The 27,701-nt window shown below is 51.2% G+C and overlaps 1 protein-coding gene across 1 annotated transcript in view; it reads left to right on the forward strand.

Annotated features, from left to right (window-relative positions):
* Nucleotides 1-27,701, forward strand: part of LOC125435269 (kielin cysteine rich BMP regulator) — a 124,244-nt gene that overhangs the window by 34,484 nt on the left and 62,059 nt on the right. The window contains exons 7-22 of the mRNA XM_048501460.1: nt 937-1,107; nt 2,299-2,395; nt 6,038-6,120; nt 8,352-8,445; nt 11,339-11,418; nt 13,552-13,728; nt 14,482-14,575; nt 15,834-15,916; nt 16,604-16,697; nt 17,962-18,041; nt 18,167-18,266; nt 19,316-19,401; nt 21,342-21,435; nt 22,544-22,696; nt 24,644-24,750; nt 27,563-27,656. Of these exons, the coding sequence (XP_048357417.1) occupies nt 937-1,107; nt 2,299-2,395; nt 6,038-6,120; nt 8,352-8,445; nt 11,339-11,418; nt 13,552-13,728; nt 14,482-14,575; nt 15,834-15,916; nt 16,604-16,697; nt 17,962-18,041; nt 18,167-18,266; nt 19,316-19,401; nt 21,342-21,435; nt 22,544-22,696; nt 24,644-24,750; nt 27,563-27,656 (1,687 nt within the window). The remainder of the gene's footprint in view (nt 1-936; nt 1,108-2,298; nt 2,396-6,037; nt 6,121-8,351; nt 8,446-11,338; nt 11,419-13,551; nt 13,729-14,481; nt 14,576-15,833; nt 15,917-16,603; nt 16,698-17,961; nt 18,042-18,166; nt 18,267-19,315; nt 19,402-21,341; nt 21,436-22,543; nt 22,697-24,643; nt 24,751-27,562; nt 27,657-27,701) is intronic.

Raw genomic sequence — 27,701 nt, forward strand, 5'->3', positions numbered from 1 at the left:
GTGTCTCAAACCGGGGGGAGGGCCCTGGGCTGTGGAGATTGTGGACCGGGACTTTCCTCTCTGGGCAACTTCCATGAGTGGGTGTCAGCTTTTGAGTAACACAGAGCTCTCCATCAGAAGAAAAGGGGAGTCGCTGAGCACTGCCTCTTGTGCTTGACCAGATATGTCTTGATTAAAGGAGGGTTGCTAACCGAGTTGGGGAATTCCTGTAAATTGGGGGGATGGAACCTACAGGGGGTTGGGGGGGGACCTCAACAGGGTTGGCGGTGCCTCCAAAGCAGCTATTTCTTTCAGAATCAATTTCTGCAGTCCAAATATATTTCCACAATGTCTCCACACTCTGCCTGGAGGTCGACTACCCTCTTAATGGGGTTTGGATCTTAGGGATGTTAAGAGGGAAAACAATCCTTTCCCTTTTCACTCTCTTCTCTTCGCTCCAAGGGCATAATGAGGCAAACTGTAGCCCTGGGCAAAACCTGAGTTGGATGCCCCCCCCCCCCCCATGGGCGGTCATTCCACCACGACCAAATTTTTTTTTGCACCAGGACATTGGTGCCTGCAGGGGGTGCATTTTAGACATATCTGCACCAAAATCTCAGTGTATCATCAGGAGACTGTCCTTATGCTATCCCCCAAGTTTGGCGAGGTTTGGTTCAAGGAGTCCAAAGTTATGGACTCCCAAAGGGGGTGTCCCATCCCCCATTGTTTCCAATGGGAGCTAATAGAAGATGGGGGCTACAATGGGGATGAAACAATGGGGGATGGGGGCACCCCCTTTGGGAGTCCATAACTTTGGATTCCCTGAACCAAACCTCACCAAGCTTGGGGGGTAGCATAAGTACGGACACCCCTTGGTGACCGTGACCCTTTCCTGTGGCTGAGAGTTCCGTGGTTTAAGGATGTGCTATGTGAAGAATATTCTGCTTCTCTGCCCAGGGTGGCACAGTCTCTTGCAAGATGGAGGACTGCCCCCCACCTGCGTGCCAACACCCCTTTGTGCCCGAGGGGAAATGCTGCCCGGGGTGTGGCGGCTGCCTGTACAAGGGGCACCACCTGGCAGATGGGCAGAGCTACCTGGGGGAGTCATGTCTCCAATGTACCTGCAAGGTGAGGCTGCGTGCAGGGAAGGTCGGTCTGGCGGGAAGGGAGGGTGTGTGTTGGGAGAGGTCCATGGAGAATGCGGCTGTCTTCAGGGTGATGTACTACGGGCAGAGGTGGGATCCAGCAGGTTCTCACTCACAGGTTCCCGAGAGTAGGTTACTAATTATTTGTGTGTGCCGAGAGGGGGTTACTAATGGGTGATTCTCTCAGCTTATGTGATTTTTGCCTTAAGTTACGCCTCCTCCTCCTCGGCAGTAGAAGGCCAAGTAGGAACTCAGAAGCAGTCTAGCAGGGAGGTGCACCAAGGCGCATGTGAGGCAGCCTGGGCGCCTGCACTGCATTCAACCCGCCCAAGGACCGTCCTTGCCACAGCCCCGCCCAGGAACACCCCGCCCCCGAAATGCCCAGCCACGCCTCCGTCATGCCCGCCCAGCCCCATTGGCGCTACGCCACTGTTTGAATCCCACCACCATGGGAACCTGTTACTAAAATTTTTGGATCCCACCACTGACTACAGAGGGTGGAGGTGGACACTTCCAAACAACAACACATGTATTTTTGAGAGGATCAAAAACTCTTCCCCAACAGCCAGAATAGCTGGCTGCCAGCAGGCAGGGGCATGGCCGGGTCTGACTCCTCAGGGCAAAACAGGCAGCAAGCACAAGCGTGGTCAGGTCACAGTCCAATGGGTCAAGGCAGGCAGCAGGCAAGGTGTAGTCAGGTCACAGTCCAACATGTTAAGGCATGGGAGAACTGAGGAGCAGGCTAGGAATCAACGAACAACCAGGCACACAGTGTCGACAGGTAACTCACTTGTTGCACCCAGGCAGAAGCACGCTCACAGCAAGGTTTATAGAGAGAGCCTTGTTCAAGGGACTGGGATTCTGCGAGGGGTTATTACTTCATTTTAAACATGCACCGATTTCCATCTGATGCTCAGTGGTTGCAGATAACCCAGACATCTGCTTCTGTCACAGAACTCCCTGTGTCCTATGGCAGCCCTTTTGCACCTGTGCTTATCACCCTGTTTCAGAATTTCAGAGGTGCCCATGGCCTCAAAAAGGTTGGGGAGCCCTCTCCTATAGGATCGTAACCGTGAGTTAAAATTAGAACCAATGAGCACCATATACAATCCGTTGTCATTTTTATCTCTAAACCCTGTGGGTCACATTTCTTCTCTATGTATACTTATCCTAGGCGGGCACCGTGCAATGCCTAGCAGTCCAGTGCCCGGAGCTGACATGCCGGGAACATCACGTGCCACCGGGGGACTGCTGTCCAGTTTGCCGTCCAGGTATTTTATTTATTTATTCATTCATTCATTCATTCATTCATTCATTCATTCATTCATTCATTCATTCATTCAATTTTTATACTGCTCGATCCCCAAGGGGCTCCGGGCGGTGAACAACACCATTTAGGCATCAAACAGGAGCGGTCATACAAAATATAAATACATAAGCTCCATCCCATACTCATCAATAAAATAACTTAAAACTCATAAAACAGCGAATGACAGTAATACATAAATAGACAAAAGGCGTCCAACTCCAATTTAAAACCTACCCCCAGAAGGGGGGATGGCGGGGCCCCTCAATATGAGGGGACCCTGATGTAACAGCACCAAGGCAAGGAGCAGTGAGGGGGCACCGTATCAGCGGCTGGACGCTCCAAAGGCCCGGTGGAACAGCACGGTCTTACAGGCCCTGCGGAACTCACCCAGGTCCCGCAGGGCCCGGACTGCTGGAGGAAGGGTGTTCCACCAGGCCGGGGCCAGTGCTGTAAAAGTCCTGGCCCGCGTGGAGGCCAGCCGCATCATAGAGGGGCCGGGGACCACCAGCAAATTGGCCTCTGCTGAATGCAGAGGCCAAGTTGGGACATATGGGGTGATGCGGTCCCGAAGGTACGAGGGCCCCAGGCCGTGCAGAGAACATAAGAACATAAGAACATAAGAACAAGCCAGCTGGATCAGACCAAAGTCCATCTAGTCCAGCTCTCTACTACTCGCAGTGGCCCACCAGAGCCTTAAAGGTCAAAACCCACACCTTGAAGATGATTCGGAATTCAACCGGAAGCCAATGCAGCAGACGCAACACAAGCTGGACATGCTCTCTGAAGGCGCCTCCTGTGAGCAGGCGTGTCGCCGCATGTTGGACCAGTTTTAACTTCCGAATCAAGTGCAAGGGAAGGCCCATTCTCAATGCAAAATACATCCCCCAGGGGAATGCTTCAGTCTATGGAGAATAACCTACTGGTTTTAGCCTACTGGTTTTAGCCGAGTCGACCTCTGCGCTCAGCAGAGGCCAATTTACTGGAGATCCCTGGCCCCTCAATGATGCGGCTGGCCTCCACTCGGGCCAGGGCCTTTACAGCACTGGCCCCGGCCCAGTGGAACACTCTCCCACCAGCTGTCCGGGCCCTGCGAGACCTTGGAGAGTTCCGCAAGGCCTGCAAGACTGAATTGTTCCACCGGGCCTTTGGAGAGACCAGCTGCTGAGGGTGCCCTGCTCTGCCCCCCCCCCCCCCCCCGCTGTATAGGGTCCCTAACATCATCGGGACCCATTATTCTCTTCTGGGTGGGTTGCATATGGGTTTCGTGGGATACTGTTTTAGAATGTAAATTTTTAAAACTTTTTATATGTTTTTATATGTGATATCATATTGTTCACCGCCCTGAGCCCTTCGGGGATAGGGCGGTATATTAAATAAAATAATAAATAAATAAAATAATAAACATGAAAGATATCCATTGGCCTTCAATCAGGGTCAGATTTTTTTATTTTTTTGACTGGCTCCAGTCTGGTGGAATACTCCGCTGAAGGAGACCTGGGCCCGGCAGGACATATCCTACATGGATTCCGCACAACATAAATAGAACATATTGAGGACGTTATAAAAAGATGTGTTTGGGGATTCTGTGTTCCCACAGCATGGGAGAACACAAGCATTGCCAGCCAAAACTGATCTTTCCCCCCGCCTGCTGCAACTTTCGCAGTGGCACCTGCCCTTTTGTTTATTTATTTAATCACATTTTTATCCCGCCCCATCCCAAAGGGCTCAGGGCAGGCTTCGACAGTTAAAACACAATAAAACATTTAAATATAGCATTAAGATTAAAACTATAAAACTGTAAACATGCTTACAACATGCTAAAACAGTAGATTAATAATAGTGCTTAAAAAATAGATGGTGACTTAAAAGAATCCAACCACCTCATCCCCCACTCCTCCCCCCCCCCGCCCAGTGGTGGGATCCAAAAATTTTAGTAACAGGTTCCCATGGTGGTGGGATTCAAACAGTGGCGTAGCACCAATGGGGCTGGGCGGGGCATGACGGGGGCGTGGCTGGGCATTCCGGGGGCGGGGCATTAATCATTTCTCTGTTACTGTAAAAAACTCTTACTGTAAAAAAAAAGTTCCTGATTTCCAGCTGGTATCTTTCTGTCCATAATTTAAACTCATTATAGCAAGTCCTATCGTCTCCTGCCAACAGAAACAACTACTTCTCCTCTAATTGACTGCCTGTCAAATACTTAATACTTTCAAATACTTAATTTTGTTTCTAGAAATCAAAGGAAGGATACTTTCCTTAAACAAGGAACTTTACCGTATTTCTGAAACATGTTTTTAAAACAGCCCAACAGGGAGAATTATCCTGTTTTCTACCTTTGCTAACCAGCCACATAGGAAACAACAGGACTTCATGATTTTTGGACCTAATGGGATTTCTAACAGAAAACCAGACCCAGTTAGTAACCCCCTCTCAGCACACACAAATAATTAGTAACCCCCTTTCAGGAACTAGTGAGAACCTGCTGGATCCCACCTCTGCCCCTGCCCCATTCCAGAGGCTGAGAGGAGCTATTGGTGCCCGCTGGCTAGTTGGAAAAGGCCTGGTTGAACAATCAGGTTTTACAAGCCATGCAGAATGAAAATCGTTCCTGCAGGGCTCTAACCTCGGCTTTTGTGAGCTGCAGGAGAGTTTCCGTGGAGATCCCCCACAGAGGTTTCCTCAGCTTGTAGCTCATCGGTTTGTTGTTCTGCTGTAAAAAGTAGATGAATAAAGTTTGTTTGGCGGGGGGATCAGTGGTGGGATCCAAAAATTTTAGTAACAGGTTCCCATGGTGGTGGGATTCAAACTGTGGCGTAGCACCAATGGGGCTGGGCCGGGCACGACGGGGGCGTGGCCAGGCATTCCGGGGGCGGGGCATTCCTGGGTGGGGCTGTGGCAAGGACGCAGCCGCTGCGCCAGTCCTTGGGCGGGAAACGAATGCACGCAGGCGCAGGCTGCCTCGCACGCCAGTGCACCTCCTGCTAGACTGCTTCAAGTTCTGCACGCTACTGCTGAGAGGAGGGGCACAACTAAGGCAAAAATCACGGGGCAAAATCACCCATAAGTAACCCCCTCTCGGCACACACAAATGATTAGTAACCTACTCTCAGGAACCTATGAGAACCTGCTGGATCCTACCTCTGGGGGGATATCTGCAAAGCTACAGCGACATGATTAGAGAAGCTGCAACATGTGCATATTTGTGTTGACGCAGCTTCTCAGACAGACCCCTCAAAACAAAACAAAAAAAGGGGAAAGACATGTATGTGGGATTGCCAGGCTAAACAAACTTCGTTAATTTCAGATCCCAGAGGCTAAGCAGGGTCATTGGTTAGTATTTAGATGGGAGACCCAGCAGAGAAGTCGGGGGCTGCTACACAGCCAGGAAACGGCAAAAAAACCCCTCCCCCCACTCCATGATTATCTCGTGCCCTGAAAATCCCGTGAGGGATCACCATAAGTTGATTGGACATCATACACTGGATTTATGTGCTGCCAATCTTGTCTCTCCCCCCCACCCCCCCAAAAAATAATTCTGGCTCAAGCATGAACATAGTGAAGGAGGGAAAGTTCCCCAAATGATGTTTTCCCTCATTTTGACCAGGCTGTGAGTATGAAGGGCGCCGCTATCAAGAGGGAGAGGTCTTTGTGGCTGAATCCAACCCCTGCGTGAACTGTTCCTGTCTGGTAGGTCCAGAGACGTGAAGGAAGCGACGGCTTGTGCGTTCACACGGTGCCAGAATTTGGGATAGCAGAGAGCCGGGGCAGAGTGACTCACCAGCTTTCACTGAGGTTCAGAGGGTGGGGAACTGTGGTAGAGGGGGCTTTTTTAGACTATGCCCACCCCCCGCTTCCGAGCCAGAGCTTGTCAGAGCTTGAAAGCTAAGCAGAGTCAACTACAGTTAGTGCTTGGTTGAGGGACCCCCCCCCACCCACACACACAAGGAAGTCCAGGGTCACTACACAGAGGCAGGAAATGGCAAAACCATCTGTTTTATTTTCATGCACTGTAGAGAGGGTCGCCATTAGTGCGTTGAGACTTGGCAGCACATTCTACATAAAAAGACCCCTCCTGGATGGTCCATTTAGTCCAGCGTCCTGCCTCACACAGTGCCCAGCAAGTAGGTCTGAAGGTCTAACAGCAAGCCATAGAGGCCGAGGGCTTCCCCTGATAAGAAGATCGGGAGAGTCCTGCTAGGTCAGACCAGCGATGGTCCATCTAGTCCAGCATCCTGCCCCACACAATGGCTAGCCAGTTCCTCTGGAGGTCCAACAACAGGGCATAGAGGCTGAGGCCTTCCCCTGATAAGAAGATCAGGAGAGTCCTGCTAGATCAGACCAGCGATGGTCCATCTAGTCCAGCATCCTGCCTCACACAATGGCTAGCCAGTTCCTCTGGAGGTCTAACAGTAAGCCACAGAGGCCGAGGCCTTCCCCTGATAAGAAGATCGGGAGAGTCCTGCTAGGTCAGACCAGCGATGGTCCATCTAGTCCAGCATCCTACCTCACACAATGGCTAACCAGTTCCTCTGGAGGTCCAACAACAGGGCATAGAGGCTGAGGCCTTCCCTTGATAAGAACCTCAGAAGAAACCTGCTGGGCCAGACCAGCGATGGTCCATCTAGTCCAGCATCCTGTCTCACACAGTGGTCAGCCAGTTACTCACAACAGGGTATAGCCGAGGTTGACTATGGAGTCACCATGACTAGTAGCCACCCTTTTAAAGCCATCCATGCCTGTGGCCACCACGTCATCACCTTCGCATTTGTTTCATGTCTCCAGGGCCAAACAAACGGCCTCCTTGTGCATGAAAGGAACTTGCTGATCCCTTATGGATCCCGGGATTGTGATCTTCGGGGATTCTTGGAGAAGGGGTGTCAGTAGACCAGAGGTGGGTAAATGGGGTCCTTCCTATCTTCAAAAAGTGTCTCAAGGGAGGATATTATGGGACAGTGAGAACATCATCAACACGTTAGACCAGACTGCAAAAAAAAAAGCAACCTGGAAGCATCTTGAAAACAAGAGAGATGGATTTGTCAAGAAGCCGTGCCAGCCGATATAATTTTTTTAACGCACTGACTAGTATAAGCATAAGCATAAGCATTTTTATTGTCATTGTGCACGCACAACGAAATTTACAGCAGCATTCCTCGATGCACACAATTTCAGACTCATATATCATACTCATACAATTTCATACAATACATCATACTCATACAATTTCACACTCATACCCCACCCTCACTTTCCCCTTCCTCCACCCATCCCTCCACAGCCCCAAACACATCAACGCGAAGCCGCGGAGTTCAGCATAGCCACAGCTCTAGAGTAGAAGCTGTCTCTAAGCCTCTTTGTCCTAGTTTTGATAGACCTGTGTCATCTGCCGGATGGTAACAGTTCAAAAAGAGAGTGTGCTGGATGAGATGGGTGTCTCAGAATATTTTGGGCTTTTTTTAGGCTTTTAGTGGAGAAGACCAGGAAAATGCTGCAGCTGAAACTACCCTGTTTCCCCGAAAATAAGACATCCCCTGAAAATAAGACGTAGTAGAGGTTTTGCGGAAGTGCTAAATATAAGGCATCCCCCGAAAGTAAGACGTAGCCAAGTTTTTGTTTGGAAGCATGCCCGTCGAACAGAACACAGAAAAATAAGACATCCCCTGAAAATAAGACATAGCGCATCTTTGGGAGCAAAAATTAATATAAGACACTGTCTTATTTTCGGGGAAACACGGTATCTATCTTAATCACAGGCATACCGGAGGGAAATGGGGCAATACCTGAGGCTCGCCAGGCACCCCCCACATGATCCAATGGGGGGGGCGCCCCGGGTGAATTGACCCCCCATGTCCCTCTGGCAGATACACCACTGATCTTTTCACTAAAAACCTCTACCCACCTGGTTTGGTTGTCTCCTATAGAGAAGCCTCGTCCGGTGCCACCCAATCCGGTGCCCCTTGACCCGCTGCTCCAAGCCCATCGCACAGCCGGGCCAGTGTTGCCCCATCTGCCCAGGTGAGTTGCCCAGCAGGAAGAATGGATGGAACCCCTCGGGCTTAAGGGAGAGCAAGCCAGGAACCGGGAAGGGGACTGGTTTCAGCTGAGCCTTAAAAGCTGTGCCCGGGTCTCAGGGGTGGTTTGGCCCCGGAACAGCCAAATCGGGACCAGCAGAAGCAAGGTTCTCAAGCTGTCTATACTAGGCTTACCAATTTCCAGGTGGGGCCCGGAGATCTCCTGGAACTACAAGTGCTCTTGGGACTACAAAGAATGGACTCTGCGGCATAGTGCCCCACTACGGCTCCACCCTTCTCCAAACATTGTCTCCCCCGGACTCCACACCCAAGCCTCCAAAAATTTCCCATTCTGAACAAGCTGTCCTATAAGCTGACTGACGAATGCTTGGAGATCATGGGGTTTCTTTTTGACCCCACTTGACCAGTGTGTGATACCTGGGTTACCAGCTCCAGGTTGGGAAATACCTGGGGATTCTGGGGGTGGGGTCTGGGGAAGGTTTTGGGAGGGGATGCACCTCGTCGGGTATAATATACGACCTGTGTGGTGTAGTGGTCAAGAGCCGGTGCTCTCTAATCTGGAGAACTGAGCTTGATTCCCTGCTCTGCCACTTGAGCTGTGGGAGCTTATCTGGTGAACCAGATTAGCTTGTGCACCCCTGTAAGACTGAGTTGTTCCACTGGGCTTTTGGAGTGCCCAGCCGCTGATCGAGGTGCCCCTTCTATTCCTCCGGTTTCGGAGTCCCCCCTGTCATCTAGGGGACCCACTTTTTGTTCTGCTTCCCCCTCCTTGGGAGGGTTTAATTGGGGTTATTGCTGACGCCATTTTTCGGGAGCAACAGCCGCAGAAGGCCATTGCGTTCACCTCCTGCAGGTGAGCTCCCCAAGGCACCTGGTGGGCCACTGCGAGTAGCAGAGAGCTGGACTAGATGGACTTTGGTCTGATCCAGCTGGCTTGTTCTTATGTTCTTATGTTCTTACTGAATCCACCGCTGTGTTTTAAATTCTTAAATTTAAATTTAAATTATTTTAATTTAATGGGGTTTTTGTCTGTATATATTGTATGTAGAATCTGTGTTGTGCACCGCCCAGAGTCTTCTGGGGGTTGGGCGGTATAAAAATCCCATACATACATACATACACACACACACACACACACACACACACACACACACACACACACACACACACACACACACACACACACACACACACACACACACAAACAAACAAACAAACACGTGCCAGCTGGGTGATCTTGGGCTAGTCACAGTTCTTTGGAGCTCTTCCAGCCCCACCCACCTTTCAGGGAGTTTGTTGTGGGAGGGGGAGGGAAAGGGGATTGTCAGCCCCTTTGAGTCTCCTTCAGGAGAGAAAGGGGGATATGAATCCAACTCTTCTTCTCCTCCTCTTCCTCCTCCATAGCAGTCATTTTCTCTGGAGAGTTGGTCTCTGTGGTTTGGAGATCAGTTGTGATTCCAGATCTCCTGGCCCTCTTGATGCTATTTGGATGGGTGGCCTCCCTTCTCTCCAGGCAGATGGGGCGGCCCCCACACGGATTCTGGCTGTCTTAGGCCCTGTTGCTGCCCCCATTTTCTGAGCAGGAATATCAAACAGCATTTGTCTGCCTCACAGGCCAGCTCCAGAGGAGAAACAGGAGGCTGCACTCAGATGAGGCAGGCAGATTATTTTCACAGCTAGAAAGAAACGAGGGGGCATTTTTTTCGGTTGTGTTCCCTGCCTTGCACCAGTTCTTCCAAAGATCTACGCTGGGAAAACCTTGGAGCTCCCTGCCCGCAAGCCTTTTCAAGGCCCTTCCTCCCACCTGCAAGAACACAGCCAGCACAGTGCAGTGGTTAGACTACGATGTGGGAGACCTGCGTTCGAATCCCTGCTCTGCCTAGGAAGCTTGCTGGGTGAAGTTAGGCCGGTCTCAGTCTAGCCTACTTTGCAGGGTTGTTGTGGAGATCAAAGGAAGGAGGTGACAGCTGATGTAAGCTGCTTTGGGAGACATACAAACAGGGGTGTAACAAGGCAAACTGAAGCCCTGGGCAAAACCTGAGTTGGATGCCCCCCCCCCCCATGGGCAGCCACCCCACCACGACCAAACATTTTTTTTGCACCAGGTCATTGGTGCCTGCAGGGGTGCATTTTTAGACATATCACCACCATAATGTCAGCTTATCATCAGGAGACTGTCCTTATGCTACCCCCCAAGTTTGGTGCATTTTGGTTCAGGGGGCTCAAAGTTATGGACCCTCAAACGTGTAGCCCCCATCTCCTATTAGCTCCCATTGGAAACAATGGGTGATGGGGCACCCCCTTTGGGAGTCCATAACTTTGGAGTCCCTGAACCAAATTGCACCAAACTTGGGGGGTAGCATAAGGACAGCCTCCTGGTGATACGCTGAAATTTTGGTGCCGCTAGTCTAAAAACTACGCCCCCTGCAGGCCAAAAACGGAAAACCACTAAAAATACCCCAAAACAAACCCTGCATTTTTGGTGCCCCCCACAAGGTGATGCCCTGGGCAGCTGCCCACCTTGCCCAATGGACATTACGCCCCTGCATACAAAGTAAGTAAGTAAGTAAGTAAGTAAATAAGAAAGAAAGAAAGAAAGAAAGAAAGAAAGAAAGAAAGAAAGAAAGAAAGAAAGAAAGAAAGAAAGAAAGAAAGAAAGAAAGAAAGAAAGAAAGAAAGAAAGAAAGAAAGAAAGAAAGAAAGAAAGAAAGAAAGCAAGCAAGCAAGCAAGCAAGCAAGCAAGAAAGCAAGCAAGCAAGCAAGTGGAGGGGGCGAGACTGCTAAAACTGTATTTTAGACTACCTGTTTCCAAAGCTTTCCGCGTCAATTTTGCCCTTGAAGTCAGAGATTCAGCCTCCGTTCTGTGCTCCCATTAGCTTGCGAGCTGGATGGACGTCCCTTGGAACCCGGACAGAAGGGCCTCTCTGCGGATGGGTGTCGACGCTGCTCCTGCTCTGTGAGTATTGGGTGAAGTTAGGAGCTGTGCTGTTGTCCTTTGGCCCGGAGAGGAGCTGCAAAGGGATCTCTTTCCCTCTGGATTGCCCCTTCCAGACCTTTAATAGAATTATGCAGCATCCCTGGGTCTTAGTACTCGGGCTCTTTGACATGGCAGATAAAAAGTTAATAGATGTGGAGGCGAGGAGGAGGTAGGGAAAGGTGGAGATATGGGGCCTGCCAGGAGGCGGGGAAGCAGAAATATTCTGGGTTAGGGCATGCAGGAGAAACCAAGGTGCCCCTTGGACATCCTCATGGGTTCCCCATCCTCACGGGTTCTCTATGGAGCAACTGGGTCAGGTTCTGCTGGTACCGTGCAACTTGGCCAGAGGTTTCCTAAGGGAAAGGCTGCCAGGGGGAGGTAAGGAGAGAAAGCGGAAGATGGGCAGCGGGCAGGTAAAGGTAGAAGAAGACTTTGGATTTATTAGACCGCACTTTCCTCTCCTGTACGGAGACTACAAGCTCCTTTCCCTTCCTCTCCCCACAACAGGCACCTTGTGAGGTAGGTGGGGCTGAGAGGGTTCTGAGAGAACTGGGACTGGCCCAAGATCACCCAGCAGGAATGTAGGAGTGCGGAAACACATCTGGTTCACCAGATAAGCCTCTGCCACTCAAATGGAGGAGTGGGGAATTGAACCCGGTTCTCCAGATTAGAGTCCACCAGTTCTTAATGGACTATGCCACACTGGTGGTGGATGGGAAGGAAGTGGGAAAATGGGGGAGTCGGGGGGGGGGGGTTGGGCAGTGGTGAGATCCAAAAATTTTAGCCACAGGTTCCCATGGTGGTGGGATTCAAACAGGGGCGTAGCGCCAATGGGGCCGGGAGGGGCATTCCGGGGGCGTGGCCGGGCATTCCGGGGGCGGGGCATTAATCATTTCTCTGTTACTGTAAAAAACTCTTACTGTAAAAAAAAAGTTCCTAATTTCCAGCTGGTATCTTTCTGTCCATAATTTAAACTCATTAGAGCAAGTCCTATCGTCTACTGCCAACAGAAACAACTACTTCTCCTCTAATTGACTGCCTGTCAAATACTTAATACTTTCAAATACTTAATTTTGTTTCTAGAAATCAAAAGAAGTATACTTTCCTTAAACAAGGAACTTTACCATACTTCTAAAACATGTTTTCAAAACAGCCCACCAGAGAGAATTATCCCGTTTTCTACCTTCACTAACCAGCCACATAGCAAACAGCAGGACTTTATGATTTTTGGACCTAATGGGATTTCTAACGGAAAAGCAGACCCAATTAGTAACCCCCTCTCGGCACACACAAATAATTAGTAACCCACTCTCGGGAACTGGTGAGAACCTGCTGGATCCCACCTCTGGTTCTGGGAAGGAAAAGAAGAAATAGTGGGGGAGGGCTAAGTCAGTTTTCTCCCCACAAGTCCTGGTGGGTCCCTCGCTTGTAAAAATAGTAAAGGCAAAACAGTTCCAGGCAAGGCAAGGGTCCACCACAGGTGCAGAGCGGCAATTTGCCAAACAGAGCCTGCAGGATCCATCCGTGTGCTACCCAGTGGCATCGTTTTCATGCAAACAGCTGCAAGTTTATACTGGGCACCGTGGGGTGAAAGATCCCTTGGCCCAGTGACCATCTCCTTTTTAAAATTTGTCAGTTTGGTTTAAAGCGATTTGCCAAACGGGTCTTTCTGCCAAAGGGCACCCCCAGAGGTGGGATCCAGCAGGTTCTCACAGGTTCCCGAGAGTAGGTTACCAATTATTTGTGTGTGCCGAGAGGGGGTGACTAATGGGTGATTTTGCCATGTGATTTTTGCCTTAGTTACTCCCCTCCTCTCAGCAGTAGCGCGCAGAACTGGAAGCAGTCTAGCAGGAGGTGCACCAGCGTGCGTGGCAGCCTGCACCTGCGTGCATTCGTTTCCCGCCCAAGGACCGGCGCAGCAGCTGCGTCCTTGCCACAGCTCCGCCCAGGAATGCCCCACCCCCGGAATGCCCGGCCACACCCCCATCATGCCCCACCCAGCCTCATTGGTGCTACGCCACTGTTTGAATCCCACCACCATGGGAACCTGTTACTAAAATTTTTGGATCCCACCGCTGGGCACCCCCATTTGACAGTCCCCTCTGTTCCTAGGAAGGGGAGCTGCTCTGCGTCCCGGCTCAGCAGTGCCCCAAGACTTGCGCCCACGGAGTGCCCCCCGCGGCCGGCTCCTGCTGCCCGGATTGTTCCAGTTGCCTGTTCCAAGGAAGGCTCGTTCCCAGCGGAGTGGAATTCACCGGCCACCATCTTTGCGAGCGCTGTGTTTGCAAGGTGGGTAGCCGAACAGTTGGGGCTCGGACGCCACTACCTCTCTCAACTTCGAGTGGAGCCTGAAAATCCAGACTACTGAGATCAGTTCCTTGGGAGGAAATGACTGTTTCAGAGTGACGGCTGCATGGTGGCAAACTAGTGTGACCAGACGTCCGGCTTTTGGCGGATCAGTCCCGCTTTTGATTAATTTGTCCCGCGTCCCGCGGGGTTTTTAAAATGTCCCGATTTTTGGAAGGCTGCCGCACTGCCTACTGGGGCGCTCCCCTGTGGCAGGACGGGAAACAGAGGTTTGGCAGTGTGGCAGCCTCCCGCGCTGCTGCACTGCCTTCTGGGGCGCTCCCGTTTCCCGCCCTGTCACAGGGGAGCGCCCCAGAAGGCAGTGTGCTCCTGCGGCTGCGTGTGCGCATGTGCGCCCGGGCGCCCTGCTTTAAAAAGGTGAAAATCTGGTCACCTTATGGTAAATGCCACTGAGGTGCCTTGCCCTTCCAGACTCCTTCCCCAAATATCCAGGAATGTTCCAGCTCAGGGTTAGCAACACTAGCCATCAATCACTAAGTCTCCGGAAGACAGCACCCCCCTGGGAAGAATCAGCGGCTATGTATCGTCGAAGGTTTTCATGGCCAGAATCAACTGGCTATTGTGGGTTTTCTGGGATCTGTGGGAGGGAGTGGGGAATCGAACGTGGTTCTCCAGATCAGAGTCCACCTGCTCTTAACTACTGCACCATAAATACTTCGTGTTTCCTCTGCACAGGGCGGGAACGTTGTCTGCTCCCAGATCACTTGCCCAAAGCTGGACTGTACCTCAAGAGAGGAGGTGGCTGGAAAATGTTGCCCCCGCTGCCAAGGTAAGGCAAATATGTCCCACCCCCTCCAATTTAGGCCCTTTCTGGAGTATCTTGAGCCTTCATTCAGTACCCATTGGTTGGATTCCCAGTAACAATGAAGAGACGGCCACCTGTGTTAAAACTGAAGTTGCCAACCTCCAGGTGGGTCCGGGGGATCTCCCAGAGTTACAACTTATTTCCAGACAATGGAGATCGGTGCTCCTAGAGCAGGGGTGGCCAACCTATGGTGCTCCAGATGTTCATGGACTGCAATTCCCATCAGCCCCTGCTGGCATGGCCAATTGGCCATGCTGGTGGGGGCTGGTGGGAATTGTAGTCCATGAACATCTGGAGCACCATAGGTTGGCCACCCCACCCTAGAGGAAATGTCTGCTTGGTGGCGGCTGCATGGCATTTGTGTGTGTGTGTGTGTGTGTGTGTGTGTGTGTGTGTGTGTGTGTGTGTGTGTGTGTGTGTGTGTGTGTGTGTGAGCCTTTGTAGAGGGTGGTATATAAATATAATAAATAATAAATAAGTATGTATGTATGTATGTATGTATGTATGTATGTATGTATGTATGTATGTATGTATGTATGTATGTATGTATGTATGTATGTATGTATGGTTTTCACAAAGGTGTGGGCTTTGACCCCTCAGGTGTACCAGGCAGGTGAGCCTCCCTGAAGTGGAGCTGGGAGGGCACAGCCTAGAAAGCAATCCTGAACTGTGCAATGCGCACGCCCAGGGTCACGGCCTGTACCACTTTGGAGTCAGGAAGGAATTTTTCTCCCAGCCAGATTGGCCAGTGATCCTGGAGGCGTTTGGCCTTCCTCTGGCCATGAAGCAGGGGTCACTGGGGAACGGGAGGGAAGGTAGTTGTGAATTTGCTGCCCTGTGCAGGGGGGTGGGCTAGATTACCTTTGAGGGTCCTTCCAGCTCTATGTTTCTATGTTAAGAAGGAAAGCGAAAGTCTTGGGGGATTGGAGCCCCTGCCCCAGAACGTCGTTGTTCTATAAGGTTGCCAGTTGCAGCTGGGGAAACTCCTGGGGAGTTTGTGGAAGGCAAAATTTGGGGCGGGAACTCCTTGAGAATATGTCTCCAGACAGCCAAAGCTGGCATGCCCTCAGAGGAACAGATCAGTGGGAATTTCAGGGGAATCCCCAGCTGCCACCTGGATTTTGGCAACCTGAGCACTTCTACCCTCCCCTGCTTCACCTTTCCAGCTCAGTCTTGGATGGTAACAGGTCTTCTTCTGCACCCCCCACTTCCCATGTCACAGGCTGTGTGGACGGAACCAGCCGATATGAGCACGGAGAGGAATGGACCCCCACCACGGACCCTTGCCTGAAATGCAAGTGCCTGGTAAGGCCAGAAGGGGGGGCACAGAGGGGGCAGTTTCTCCCTAAAGTCCCAACCACTGGAAAGGGGACACCTCGTTTTTGTTTCTGCTTGTCCTGGAACTGGCACTTCACAGCCCCGTGGCGTAGCGATAGCGGGACAGGGGGTGCGCCCTAGGCGCACAACATTGGGGTCACGTGGGGGCAAAAATCGCCCCACACACCCCTCCCCCTTCCCCCACACCCCGCCCCACTCCACCAGCCAGGCCCAGGAGGCCGGAGCAGGGTGTTTTTTTCAGTTGGCTGCTCTTTGCAGCTGGCTGAAATAAAGTAAGTGGGAAGGGGAGGGGCTCCGGGGGGGCTCTGCAGGGGACAGGGGCCCACGGGTGGCCCCAGGTGCCATTTTGCCCTGGGCACCATCCCCCCCCCCCGTCACAGCCTGACTAAAATGAGAAAGAGCTCTTAGGTATACTACCTATGGCAGTGGTGGCGAACCTTTGGCACTCCAGATGCTATAGACTACAATTCCCATCAGCCCCTGCCAGCATGGCCAATTGACCATGCTGGCAGGGGCTGATGGGAATTGTAGTCCATAACATCTGGAGTGCCAAAGGTTCGCCACCACGGACCGGTGGGGTGGGGGGGCAGTCTGGGTTGTGCCACTTTCTGTTCCTCTTGAAAGGTGTCAATTCCACATCCCTCCCCTCTACAGGAAGGCAATGCCGCCTGCAAGCGGAGGCAGTGTGCCAGCCTGTGCCGCCACCCAGCCCGCCCTCGTTGGGGATCCTGCTGCCCTGTTTGTGATGGTAAGCCACTGGGGAGAAGAGAGACGGGGGAACCTGGGACCCACCCCCTTGACTCACCCCACTTGGTTTCCCCCGGCACTTGCCAAATCCCTGCCACCCTTGCCACCCTCATCTAGGGATGCCAACCTGCAGAGGAGGTACGGAGTCCTTCCAGAATTATTTTGTTCCTTGTTGGAAATTTTCCCATTTTAAAAAAAACTTCAATCTGATTTGTTTATCTGTGCAATTTATACGCTGCCATTTCCCTTCTGGGCTCTGGGCAGTTTCCAGTCTTCTTATGCACAACCTACAAACCCAGTAATATGTCAATAAAAATAAATACAGTTTAAATATATCTTTTAAATTGCTGTATAGGATAGGCTGACCAGACGTCCCGCTTTTGGTGGGACAGTCCCGCCTTAAAACAATTTGTCCCGCGTCCCGCGGGTTATTTCAAGTGTCCCGATTTTTGGAAGGCTGCCGCACTGCCTTCTGGGGCGCAAGGCAGTGCGGCAGCCTCCCGCGCGTGCGGTCGCAGGAGCGCACGACCTTCTGGGACGCTCCCGTTTCCTGCCCACCTTCCCCCCCGCCTACCCGCCCATCCCGGTTCACAAAGGTGACCATCTGGTCACCTTAATATAGGAGCTATTCCTTGTTTGGTGGTATTGTTGAAGGCTTTCACAGCCAGAATCAACAGGCTGTTGTGGGTTTTCCAGGCTACCAGGTCACGGCCACACAGCCCAGAAAAGTGACAACAGCTAGTTCAATTTTGTTTCATTATTTAATGATACCAGTATAACCGGTTATGTGAATTCCCACCTTTCCTTTAAAAAGAGGGTGACGATGACAAAGTCTCTAGCAACTCAAACAGTTGCCCCAGTGTTGCCAATTTTACACAGGGGTGATACGTAATTCGAAACATCAGTCCGAAAACTAAACTGCATATTAAAACCCTCAAAAAACTTCCCCAAGTTAAAAGTGTAACAAAGAAGTGCTGAGTCAGGACTGCCCCCTGCTGGCACCTGGGAAGAGTGCAGCCGGAGCTCTTTGCTTTCCCCAGCAGTGGCGTAGCTTCCATGGGATGGGTGGGGATAGGCGTCCCAGGTGGCCACCATTGGGGTCACTTGGGGGCAGAAAATCGTCCCCTGCTCCTTCCCCCTCGCCCCGCCAGGCCCCGCTGCCAGCTAAGGGGAGGGGAGAAAACTCGGAGTCTGCCCCAGGCTCCATTTTTCCTAGCTTCACCCCCACCCCCTGGCATCTGAACGGGTCTTCATTTTGCTGCCAGGTTGCCTATGGGAAGGACGGGAGTATCGCAGTGGAGATCCAGTGCCGAGCGCCGACCCTTGCAAGCGGTGCAGATGTAGGGTGAGTGTGGGCCCGATTCTTCCCTTATGGGAGTGGTCAAGCCCTCTCTAGGTAAATATGGAAGCCACATAGGGGTCATGGGGATGTGTCGAACAAGGGCCCTGATGTTCTGCTTCTCCCGACAGGCCGGGGAGGTCTCCTGTGAGCGGCTGGATACAGACTGCCCCCCAGCACCCTGCAGCCACCCTGGCAAAGTGCCCGGCCAGTGCTGCCCGACCTGTGATGGTGAGCCCCCACCCAGCACCCTCCCAATTCTGGCAGATCTCTCTTTTGCCAGGATAGAAGCTGACAGCCTTGTGGGTCTTGAGAGCTGCGGTTCCCAGAGTCACAGCGTGGTGCTGTGGCTGGCGTGGCAAATGTAGACGACCGGGTTTCAAATCCAGAGTTTTACTGTGGAAGATTTCTGGGGGACTAGGGGCCTGTCTGAAACTCTTGGCCTGGCCTACCTCACAGGGCTCATGTTGTGAGAAAATAGAGTGGGGAACGAAGTTCTGAAAGCCAATTTGAGTCCCAGATGGGGAGGAAAGCATGATATAATGCCTATAAGGAGCAGCAGTGGCGTAGGAGGTTAAGAGCTCGTGTATCTAATCTGGAGGAACCGGGTTTGATTCCCAGCTCTGCCGCCTGAGCTGTGGGGGCTTCTCTGGGGAATTCAGATTAGCCTGGGCACTCCCACACACGCCAGCTGGGTGACCTTGGGCTAGTCACAGCTTCTCGGAGCTCTCTCAGCCCCACCCACCTCACAAGGTGTTTGTTGTGAGGGGGGAAGGGCAAGGAGATTGTCAGCCCCTTTGAGTCTCCTGCAGGAGAGAAAGGGGGGATATAAATCCAAACTCTTCTTCTTCTTCTTCTTTCCAAAGTGGCCATTTTTCTCTAGGAGAACTAATCTCTGTCACCCGGAGATCAGCTGTGACAGTGGGAGATTCTCCAGCCACGGCCTGGAGGCTGGCAACCCTACAGGACAGGCCGGGAGGATGAGAACCGGGAGCATCTGCCTGAGTGCATTTGAGCCAGAAGAGAAAGTCAGAGAGCCGATTACCTTTGCAGAGAGTTAGGTGGACACCTAAGAGGCTGTGAGGTGTAGCAGTTAAAGTATTTGCCCAGGAACTGGGAGATCAGGGTGGAAAACTCCACTGTTGCGTGCGATATAATGAGCAACTTTAGGCTGGCCGCTGTCCTTAAACCTGATTGAAACCACAGAATGACTGAGCAGATGTTAGAAAGCACACACACACACTAATTTTTCTTTCCTTTTCTTGCATCCGGCTGCCCAGCTTGTGAATTTGAAGCCCGCCTGTACCCGAACGGAGAGACCTTCACTCCTGGTGAGGGCAGCCCCTGCCTGCAATGCACTTGCACAGTGAGTAGAAGAAGAAGAAGAAGAGTTATATCCCCCCTTTCTCTCCTGCAGGAGACTCAAAGGGGCTGACAATCTCCTTGCCCTTCCCCCCTCACAACAAACACCCTGTGAGGTGGGTGGAGCTGAGAGAGCTCCGAGAAGCTGTTACTAGCCCAAGGTCACCCAGCTGGTGTGTGTGGGAGTGCCCAGGCTAATCTGAATTCTCCAGATAAGCCTCCACAGCTCAGGCGGCAGAGCTGGGAATCAAACCTGGTTCCTCCAGATTAGATACACGAGCTCTTAACCTCCTACGCCACTGCTGCTCCTGACCAAGAGTAGGTCTCCTGCACATGGTAGTAGCTGTGGGGGGAACTAGAAGATGTCACAGAACTACTAGAGGATGAGGAGAAAAAATGGGGGTGTCTCAGTGTCTGTAGCTCTCCACTTTGCCCCCCCCTTTAATGCTTTTGATGTGAGAGATCCACAGTGCTTTTGATGTGAGAGATCCTTGATTGGGGGGTGGGGAGCGCTTGCTTCCTGCTTTCTACTATGCCTGCCTCAAATTCTGCTGATCCAGCATGGTGTAGTGGTTAAGAGTAGCAGACTCTAATCTAGACTCTGATTCCTCACTCCTCCACATGAGCGGCAGACACCAATCTGGAGAGCCTCACTCCTGCCCATGAAGCCTGTTGGGTGACCTTGGACCAGTCCCAGTTCTCTCAGAACTCTCTCAGCTTCACCTGCTTCACAAGGTTTCTGCTGTGGGGAGAGAAAATGAAAGGAGTTTGTAAACCACTTTATGGTGGAGAAAAGTGGGGTACAAAACGCGGGCCCGGTGGAACGCTCTGTCTAGCAAGAGCAGGGCCCTGTTGAATTTATTGCAGTTCCTCAAAGCCTGCAAGATGAAGTTTGAAGAAGAAGAGAAAGAATTTGGATTTATACCCCACCTTTCTCTCCTGTAAGGAGACTCAAGGTGACTTAGAAGCTCTTTTCCCTTCCTCTCCCCATAAGAAGAAGAAGAAGAAGAAGAGTTTGGATTTATATCCCCCCTTTCTCTCCTGCAGGAGACTCAAAGGGGTTGACAATCTCCTTGCCCTTCCCCCCTCACAACAAACACCCTGTGAAGTGGGTGGGGCTGAGAGCGCTCCGAGAAGCTGTGACTAGCCCAAGGTCACCCAGCTGGTGTGTGTGTGGGAGTGCGCAGGCTAACCTGAATTCCCCAGATAAGCCTCCACAGCTCAGGCGGCAGAGCTGGGAATCAAACCCAGTTCCTCCAGATTAGATACCCGAGCTCTTCACCTCCTACGCCACTGCTGCTCCTTGAGGAAGAGTTACCTACTCTCCTTAAACGTGGGTCAGGATTTTGAACGCACACACGACTCAGAGAAAAAAGACCGCTTCTTTAAAATAGATTTCTGAAGTTTATTGAACTTAACATCATTCAACAAACTATAGTCAGCCGGCATACTATGCATACAATCAGTTGAGCAAAAGCAAACAGAGACAAAATCACTGAGCCTACTAAAATCAAAATATAAAACTTATCCATGATTGCTTAGTAGTTATAACAGAAATCAAATAGATCTCATAGTCCCAAAGACAAACTCTAGCCAGCATGAGGTGGCATTGTATAGTATCAGTAGTTACAGGTGGGGAGAAGCAAGAATACAGACACCTTGTGAGGTCGGTGGGGCTGAGAGAGTTCTGAGAGAACTGTGACTAGCCCAAGGTCACCCAGCAGGAATGTAGGAGTGCAGAAACACATCTGGTTCACCAGATAAGCCTCTGCCACTCAGATGGAGGGGCGGGGAATCAAACCTGGTTCTCCAGATTAGCATCCACCTGCTCTCAGCCACTACGCCATGCTGGTTCTTCCACCAGTAAACATAACCATGAACTTGCATGTTATTTTCAGATGCCACCCAATTCTTTCTCCTCCCCCTTCTTTGTGTTCCACTCAGGATGGCCGCATTCACTGCCAGGAGGAGATCTGTCCCCCCATTACCTGCTCCCGGCCCGTCCAAGACTCGGAGCGCTGCTGCCCACTCTGCAAAGGTGATTCGTGAACCCAGGGCCAAGCCAGAGAGAGGGGGCCCCTGTTCCTTGGTGTTACTAAAACAATTGCCCTTCTCTGCTCCTAACGGAGGAGCTAGAGCAGTGATGGCGAACCTTTTAGAGACCGCGTGCCAGGGGCAAAGCAAAGGGAAACTGTGCCCAGGGAACACGTGTGCCCTATGCCCCTGCCATGCCCCCGTCCACCCCCGCCCTGCCATGGAACACCCTTGGAACACCCCGAAATACCCCTGCCACACACCCTGGATTGCCCCCTGTGGGGGGCGCATGTCCAGTGCGTCATGCACCCCTCGTCCCCTTGATGCTATGCCACTGCCAAGTGCCCAAACTGGGGTGACGGCACGCGTGCCCACAAAGAGGGCTCTGAGTGCCACCTCTGGCATGCCTGCCATAGGTTTGCCACCACTGAGCTAGAGTCACCGTGTGTGCAATCCGCATCAGCTCAGATTGGCCAGCGCCCTGGAGGAAACATCCCTCATTCCTCAGAGTGCGCAGCTTGGCTTGTTTCTCCGAGCTCTCTTGAGCTGCCAGTCAGCAATGGGCAGGAAATTCTGACTGCCCCAAGAGTAGGAAGGGTTTGGGGGAGGGTTTTTCATTTCTCCTTGTCTGGTTGATTTTGCTGAGAGCTAGGGCATCTTATGAGGACTTCAGGCTGTTACCGTTGCGTTGACTTTGCGGGTTAGTTAATTCAGTGAAAGGAGTCATAGGCAAGAGTCAGTCGTTTTCTACCCCGATTGGTAGCTGCTGGAAATCAGCCACTCTCAGTCTGTGGGGAGGTCTAGGCATCTTCCCAAACACAGACACGTTGCAAGGTCAAGAGCCTACACCAGTGGTAGCGAACCTTTGGCACTCCAGATGTTATGAACTACAATTCCCATCAGCCCCTGCCAGCATGACCAATTGGCCGTCTGGCAGGGGCTGATGGGAACTGTAGTCCATAACATCTGGAGTGCCAAAGGTTCGCTACCACGGGCCTACACCCTCTCCGACCCAACGAGAAATGGGGGGTCCCAGGGGCTGGAGTCTAGCAGATATCCTCTCCCAGTATCCTGATCTCCCACCATTCCCTGCTTCTCTTTCTCCCTGCCAGTTTGTGTCCTCGAAGGTGTGGAGTTCGAGGAAGGCACCAATTGGGAGCCAGAAGGGGATCCCTGCAGCACTTGTGTCTGCCTCCAGGGGGAGCCAGTGTGCAGTGCCATCCAGTGCCCACCTGTCCTTTGCAAGCATCCTGCCCAGCTTCAAGGTGAGTGTCCCTTACCTGTCTCAGTACCATGGGCACGGCTAAAGAGCATGGCTTCCCTTTAGGGTGCAACCACCCAGAAGGTGAGGGGAAGATATCCTTGGGGCAGAGAAGGCCTGGGAAGTCCAGGAAAGGGAAGGGATCCCATGATAATGTATCGTCGAAGGCTTTCACGGAAGCGATCAGAGGCAACTAAAGGCAAAGATCCAGTGTGGTGTAGGGGTTAAAGCACAGGTGTCAAACTAGCGGCCCTCCAGATGTTATGGACTACAGTTCCCATCATCCCCTGCCAGCATGGTGCTGGCAGGGGATGATGGGAGCTGTAGTCCAGCATGATGCTGGCAGGGGATGATGGGAACTGTAGTCCACAACATCTGGAGGGCCGCGAGTTTGACACCTATGGGTTCAAGCATCGAACTATGATCCAGGAAACCCAGGTTCGAAACTCCACTCTGCCATGGAGGCTCATCTGATGACCTGCAGCCTGTCTCAGCCTAACCTACCTCACAGGTCTGTTGTGAGAATATGGAGAAGGAGAGGATGACAAGGAGAAAAACAAGAAGAGTCTATATTTATAGTCGATTTTTCTCTCTCGTAAGGAGACTCAAGGTGGCTTAAAAACTTCTCTTCCTCTCCCCACAACAGACACCTTGGTAGGCAGGTGGGACTGAGAGAGTTCAGAGAGAACTGTGACTGGCCCAAGGTCACTCTGCAGGCTTCATGTGGAAAAGCAGGAAAACAAATCCAGTTTACCAGGTAAGAGACCACAGGTCATGTGGAGGAGTGGGGAATTGAACCTGGTTCTCCAGATCAGAGTCCACTGCTCTTAACCACCACACCACACTGGCTCTAATCTAAGCCTTCTGGAGAAGATCAAGAGGAAAGAGAAATACTCCAGTGACAAGGAGTTCCCCTGGTATGCTTATTAGCACCCCACTGTTTCCCATGGCCTGAGAGGGCAAACTCTGCACAGAACCCAGAAATCTGTCCATCCCTACTGCAAGTGGCAGGATTGGAACTGGAAGAGGAAAAGCGTGGAATTGGTCAAGGGTCCTTGAAGGATTGGAGCACCTTAGTTGATAGTTCCATGGGAATGTCAACTCAATGCATGGCAGCTGTGAAAAAGGCAAACTCTATGCTGGGGATCATTAGGAAAGGAATTGATAATAAAACTGCAAAGATTGTCATGCCCTTATATAAAGCAGTGGTGCGACCGCACTTGGAGTACTGTGTCCAGTTCTGGTCGCCACATCTCAAAAAGGATATTGAAGAGATTGAAAAAGTGCAGAGAAGGGCAACGAGGATGATTGAGGGACTGGAGCACCTTCCTTATGAGGAGAGGCTGCAGTGTTTGGGACTCTTTAGTTTGGAGAGGAGACGTCTGAGGGGGGGTATGATTGAAGTCTATGAAATTATGCATGGGGTAGAAAATGTTGACAGAGAGAAATGTTTCTCTCTTTCTCACAATACTAGAACCAGGGGGCATGCATTGAAAATGCTGGGGGGAAGAATTAGGACTAATGAAAGGAAACACTTCTTCACGCAACGTGTGATTGGTGTTTGGAATATGCTGCCACAGGAGGTGGTGATGGCCGCTCACCTGGATAGCTTTAAAAAGGGCTTGGACAGATTTATGGAGGAGAAGTCGATCTATGGCTCCCAATCTTGATCCTCCCTGATCTGAGATTGCAAATACCTTAGCAGACCAGGTGCTCAGGAGCAATAGCAGCAGAAGGCCATTGCTTTGACATCCTGCACGTGAGCTTCCAAAGGCACCTGGTGGGCCACTGCGAGTAGCAGAGTGCTCTGGTCTGATCCAGCTGGCTCGTTCTTATGTTCTTATGCCCTTGGAGTCAGAATAGCACGTTCTCTACAATGCCTAGACAGCACTGCCCACTGGGACCTGTTCAGCCTTCACTCTCCTGGATCTGTCGTTTTCCTTCTCCACAGGGTCCTGTTGCCCATCCTGTCAGCAGTGCTCCTATAAACAGCGGCTCTACAATAACAGGCAAGAGTTTGTGGACCCAGACAACGCTTGCCAAAGCTGTCTGTGTACGGTGAGAACCGACCAGAGTCAAAACGTCATTGCATGACCTCCTTGCGCCAAAGACGCTTTTAGTCTTGGCCAATACCCTAGAAATTCGGCAAAATTCGGATTCAGGTTTATTTGGGCAGAAATTATCTGTATGTCCGAATAAGACAAATAACATATTCGGATATAACCGAATATTTGGGTCCGTCTGATTTTTATTTGGGGGTGTTTTTTCATTTCTTTTGCCTGCAGGGGGCGCATTTGTAAAGCTAGCGGCACCAAAATTTCAGGGTCTCATCCGGAGACAGTCCTTATGATACCACCCAAAGTTGGTGAAGTTTGGTTCAGGGGGTCCAAAGTTGTGGACCCTCAAAGGAGTAGCCCCATCTCCTGTTAGCTCCCATTGGAAGCAATGGGGGATGGGGCACCCACTTTAGGGGTCCATAACTTTGGACTCCCTGAACCAAACTTTACCAAACTTGAGTGACATCATCAGGACAATCTCCGGATTAGTGCTGCTAGGTTTAAAAATGTGCCCCCTGCAGGCCAAAATGCAAAAAACACCAAAAATACCCCCCCCCAAAAAAGCCTAAATGCCTTGAATTCTGATTCGTTCATATTTGGGCGGGACATATTTAGGCCAATTTTGGCCCGAATCTGCCCAAATTTGGGCCGAATCCAGGATTTGGTGCGCCCGAATCTCCAAGCCTAGACGCTTTGCCGGACCTGAGTTGCTTTATGAACCAAGTAAGGAACCCGGAGTGGCACACTCTTGTTGGCTGGGTAAGCCTTCAGCAGCTTCTGCCTTCTTGACTTCCCAATGTGAAAATTACTTTGCAGCTCACATTTAGCAAAGGCAATCTTCAGAACTGATCTGAGACTGCAAATGCCTTAACAGTCCAGGTGCTCGGGAGCAGCAGCCGCAGAAGGCCATTGCTTTCACCTCCTGCATGTGAGCTCCCAAAGGCACCTGGTGGGCCACTGCGAGTAGCAGAGAGCTGGACTAGATGGACTCTGGTCTGATCCAGCTGGCTTGTTCTTATGTTCTTATGTTCTTAGGGTCATTACTCAGGACTGAGGACCAGAGGCTCCCCAGACTGGTTCTGACATAAACTCCATGAGCCTCATGCAGGAAGCTGCTCTCTGCTGCCCCGGGCAGATAATTTTCTGAACTGTCGTGCAGTCTTGTGAGGACTACGGCCTCTTGCATGCATTGTACTGTCCCCTGTTGCTGACACCATTCATGCCTTATTTTAAGAAGTTTGTAGCTGCCATACAAAGCTCCAACTACTCTCTGGTACAGCTTATCTCTGGCACAGTTGATCTCTGGTACATCTCACTCTGGTACCACTTATCTAAATTGCCAGTGGCATCACTTAGGAAGCTTGGATGATGATCAAAGGAGAGAATTCCAGAAAAGTTGTAAGATCACATGGCAAAGCAGGAAAGCAGGAAGGGAATGTTAATCCGGTGGCCAAAGAGAAAGATCTGTCAGGTCTGATGAGAGGTTCCTCCCCGTGGCATCCCATGTGCCCTGAGCGCTGTGAGCCAGCCTTACAAAGTCAGATTAGGATCTGGGAGAAACGAGGCCAAACCACTACACAGTGGCTGTAAGTAAAAATATAGCACACGTGTGCTAACTCACATGTATTTAATATTAACAAAGAGCATCCATATAACATTTGTAGTGCACATAATAGAAGTCCAAGTGTTATATACATGCATTATAAATCCATAAACTGGATAACAAGCAGAACCTCAAGAAATAACAACAAAGTCAGATTCACAAAAGCGTACCCTGTTTCCCTCAAAATAAGACATCCCCTGGAAATAAGACCTAGCAGAGGTTTTGCTGAAGTGCTAAATATAAAACATCCCCCGAAAGTAAGAAGTAGCAAAGAGCAGCAGTGGCGTAGGAGGTTAAGAGCTCGTGTATCTAATCTGGAGGAGCTGGGTTTGATTCCCCGCTCTGCTGCCTGAGCTGTGGAGGCTTCTCTGGGGAATTCAGATTAGCCTGTGCACTCCCACACACGCCAGCTGGGTGACCTTGGGCTAGTCACAGTTCTTCGGAGCTCTCTCAGCCCCACCTACCTCACAGGGTGTTTGTTGTGAGGGGGGAAGGGAAAGGAGTTTGTTAGCCCCTTTGAGTCTCCTGCAGGAGAGAAAGGGGGAGATATAAATCCAAACTCTTCTTCTTCTTCTCTTCTTCAAAGTTTTTGTTTGGAAGCATGCCCGTCGAACAGAACACCGGAGCATGCAGCTGTAGAGCGGAAAAATAAGACATCCCCTGAAAATAAGACATAGCGCATCTTTGGGAGCAAAAATTAATATAAGACACTGTCTTATTTTGGGGGAAACACGGTAGTATCAGGTTCATACAGTTCTAGGTTCACTCATCTAGACAGGTAACCTGTGATTTCCTGTTCCATGGATCATGAATTCTACCTCATCCATAATTAACAGACTCTGCCCTACTGACAAGAAATATAGGAGCACCATGTCCATAATAGCTTGTTCCAGTAAGATCCATTAAACCATGCAATGTGTCCCATAACTGTTGGGAGACCAAAAGCAACCTCAGCAATGCTTGAAACCCAGGTTCAAATTCCCACTCTGGCGTGGAAGGTGATGCCATCTACCTTGCAGGGTCGTTGTTTGGATTAAATGGAGCAGAGTGGCATTATGCCAATTTGGGTTCGCACTGGGGAGAAAGGCCAGGCGCCAAAGATTCCCAGAGCCTGCTCTGCTTTTGCAGACCCGTAAGAGCAGGGATTGAGGTGCGGTCCCAATCCAAAAGGAAGGGTGTGAGGAACCACCTGCCACTTTCTCTTCTGTAGGATGGCACAGTTCTGTGCTCCCCCACAGTGTGCCCACCAGTGGTTTGCCCCCACCCAGAGAAGAGGCTTGGACTCTGCTGCCCCAAATGTCCAGGTGAGTCTTTGAACTGGACAGAGGTTTGCCAAATGATGGGGGGGG

This window comes from Sphaerodactylus townsendi, linkage group LG06 (assembly GCF_021028975.2).
Source record: "Sphaerodactylus townsendi isolate TG3544 linkage group LG06, MPM_Stown_v2.3, whole genome shotgun sequence".
NCBI lineage: Eukaryota > Metazoa > Chordata > Lepidosauria > Squamata > Sphaerodactylidae > Sphaerodactylus > Sphaerodactylus townsendi.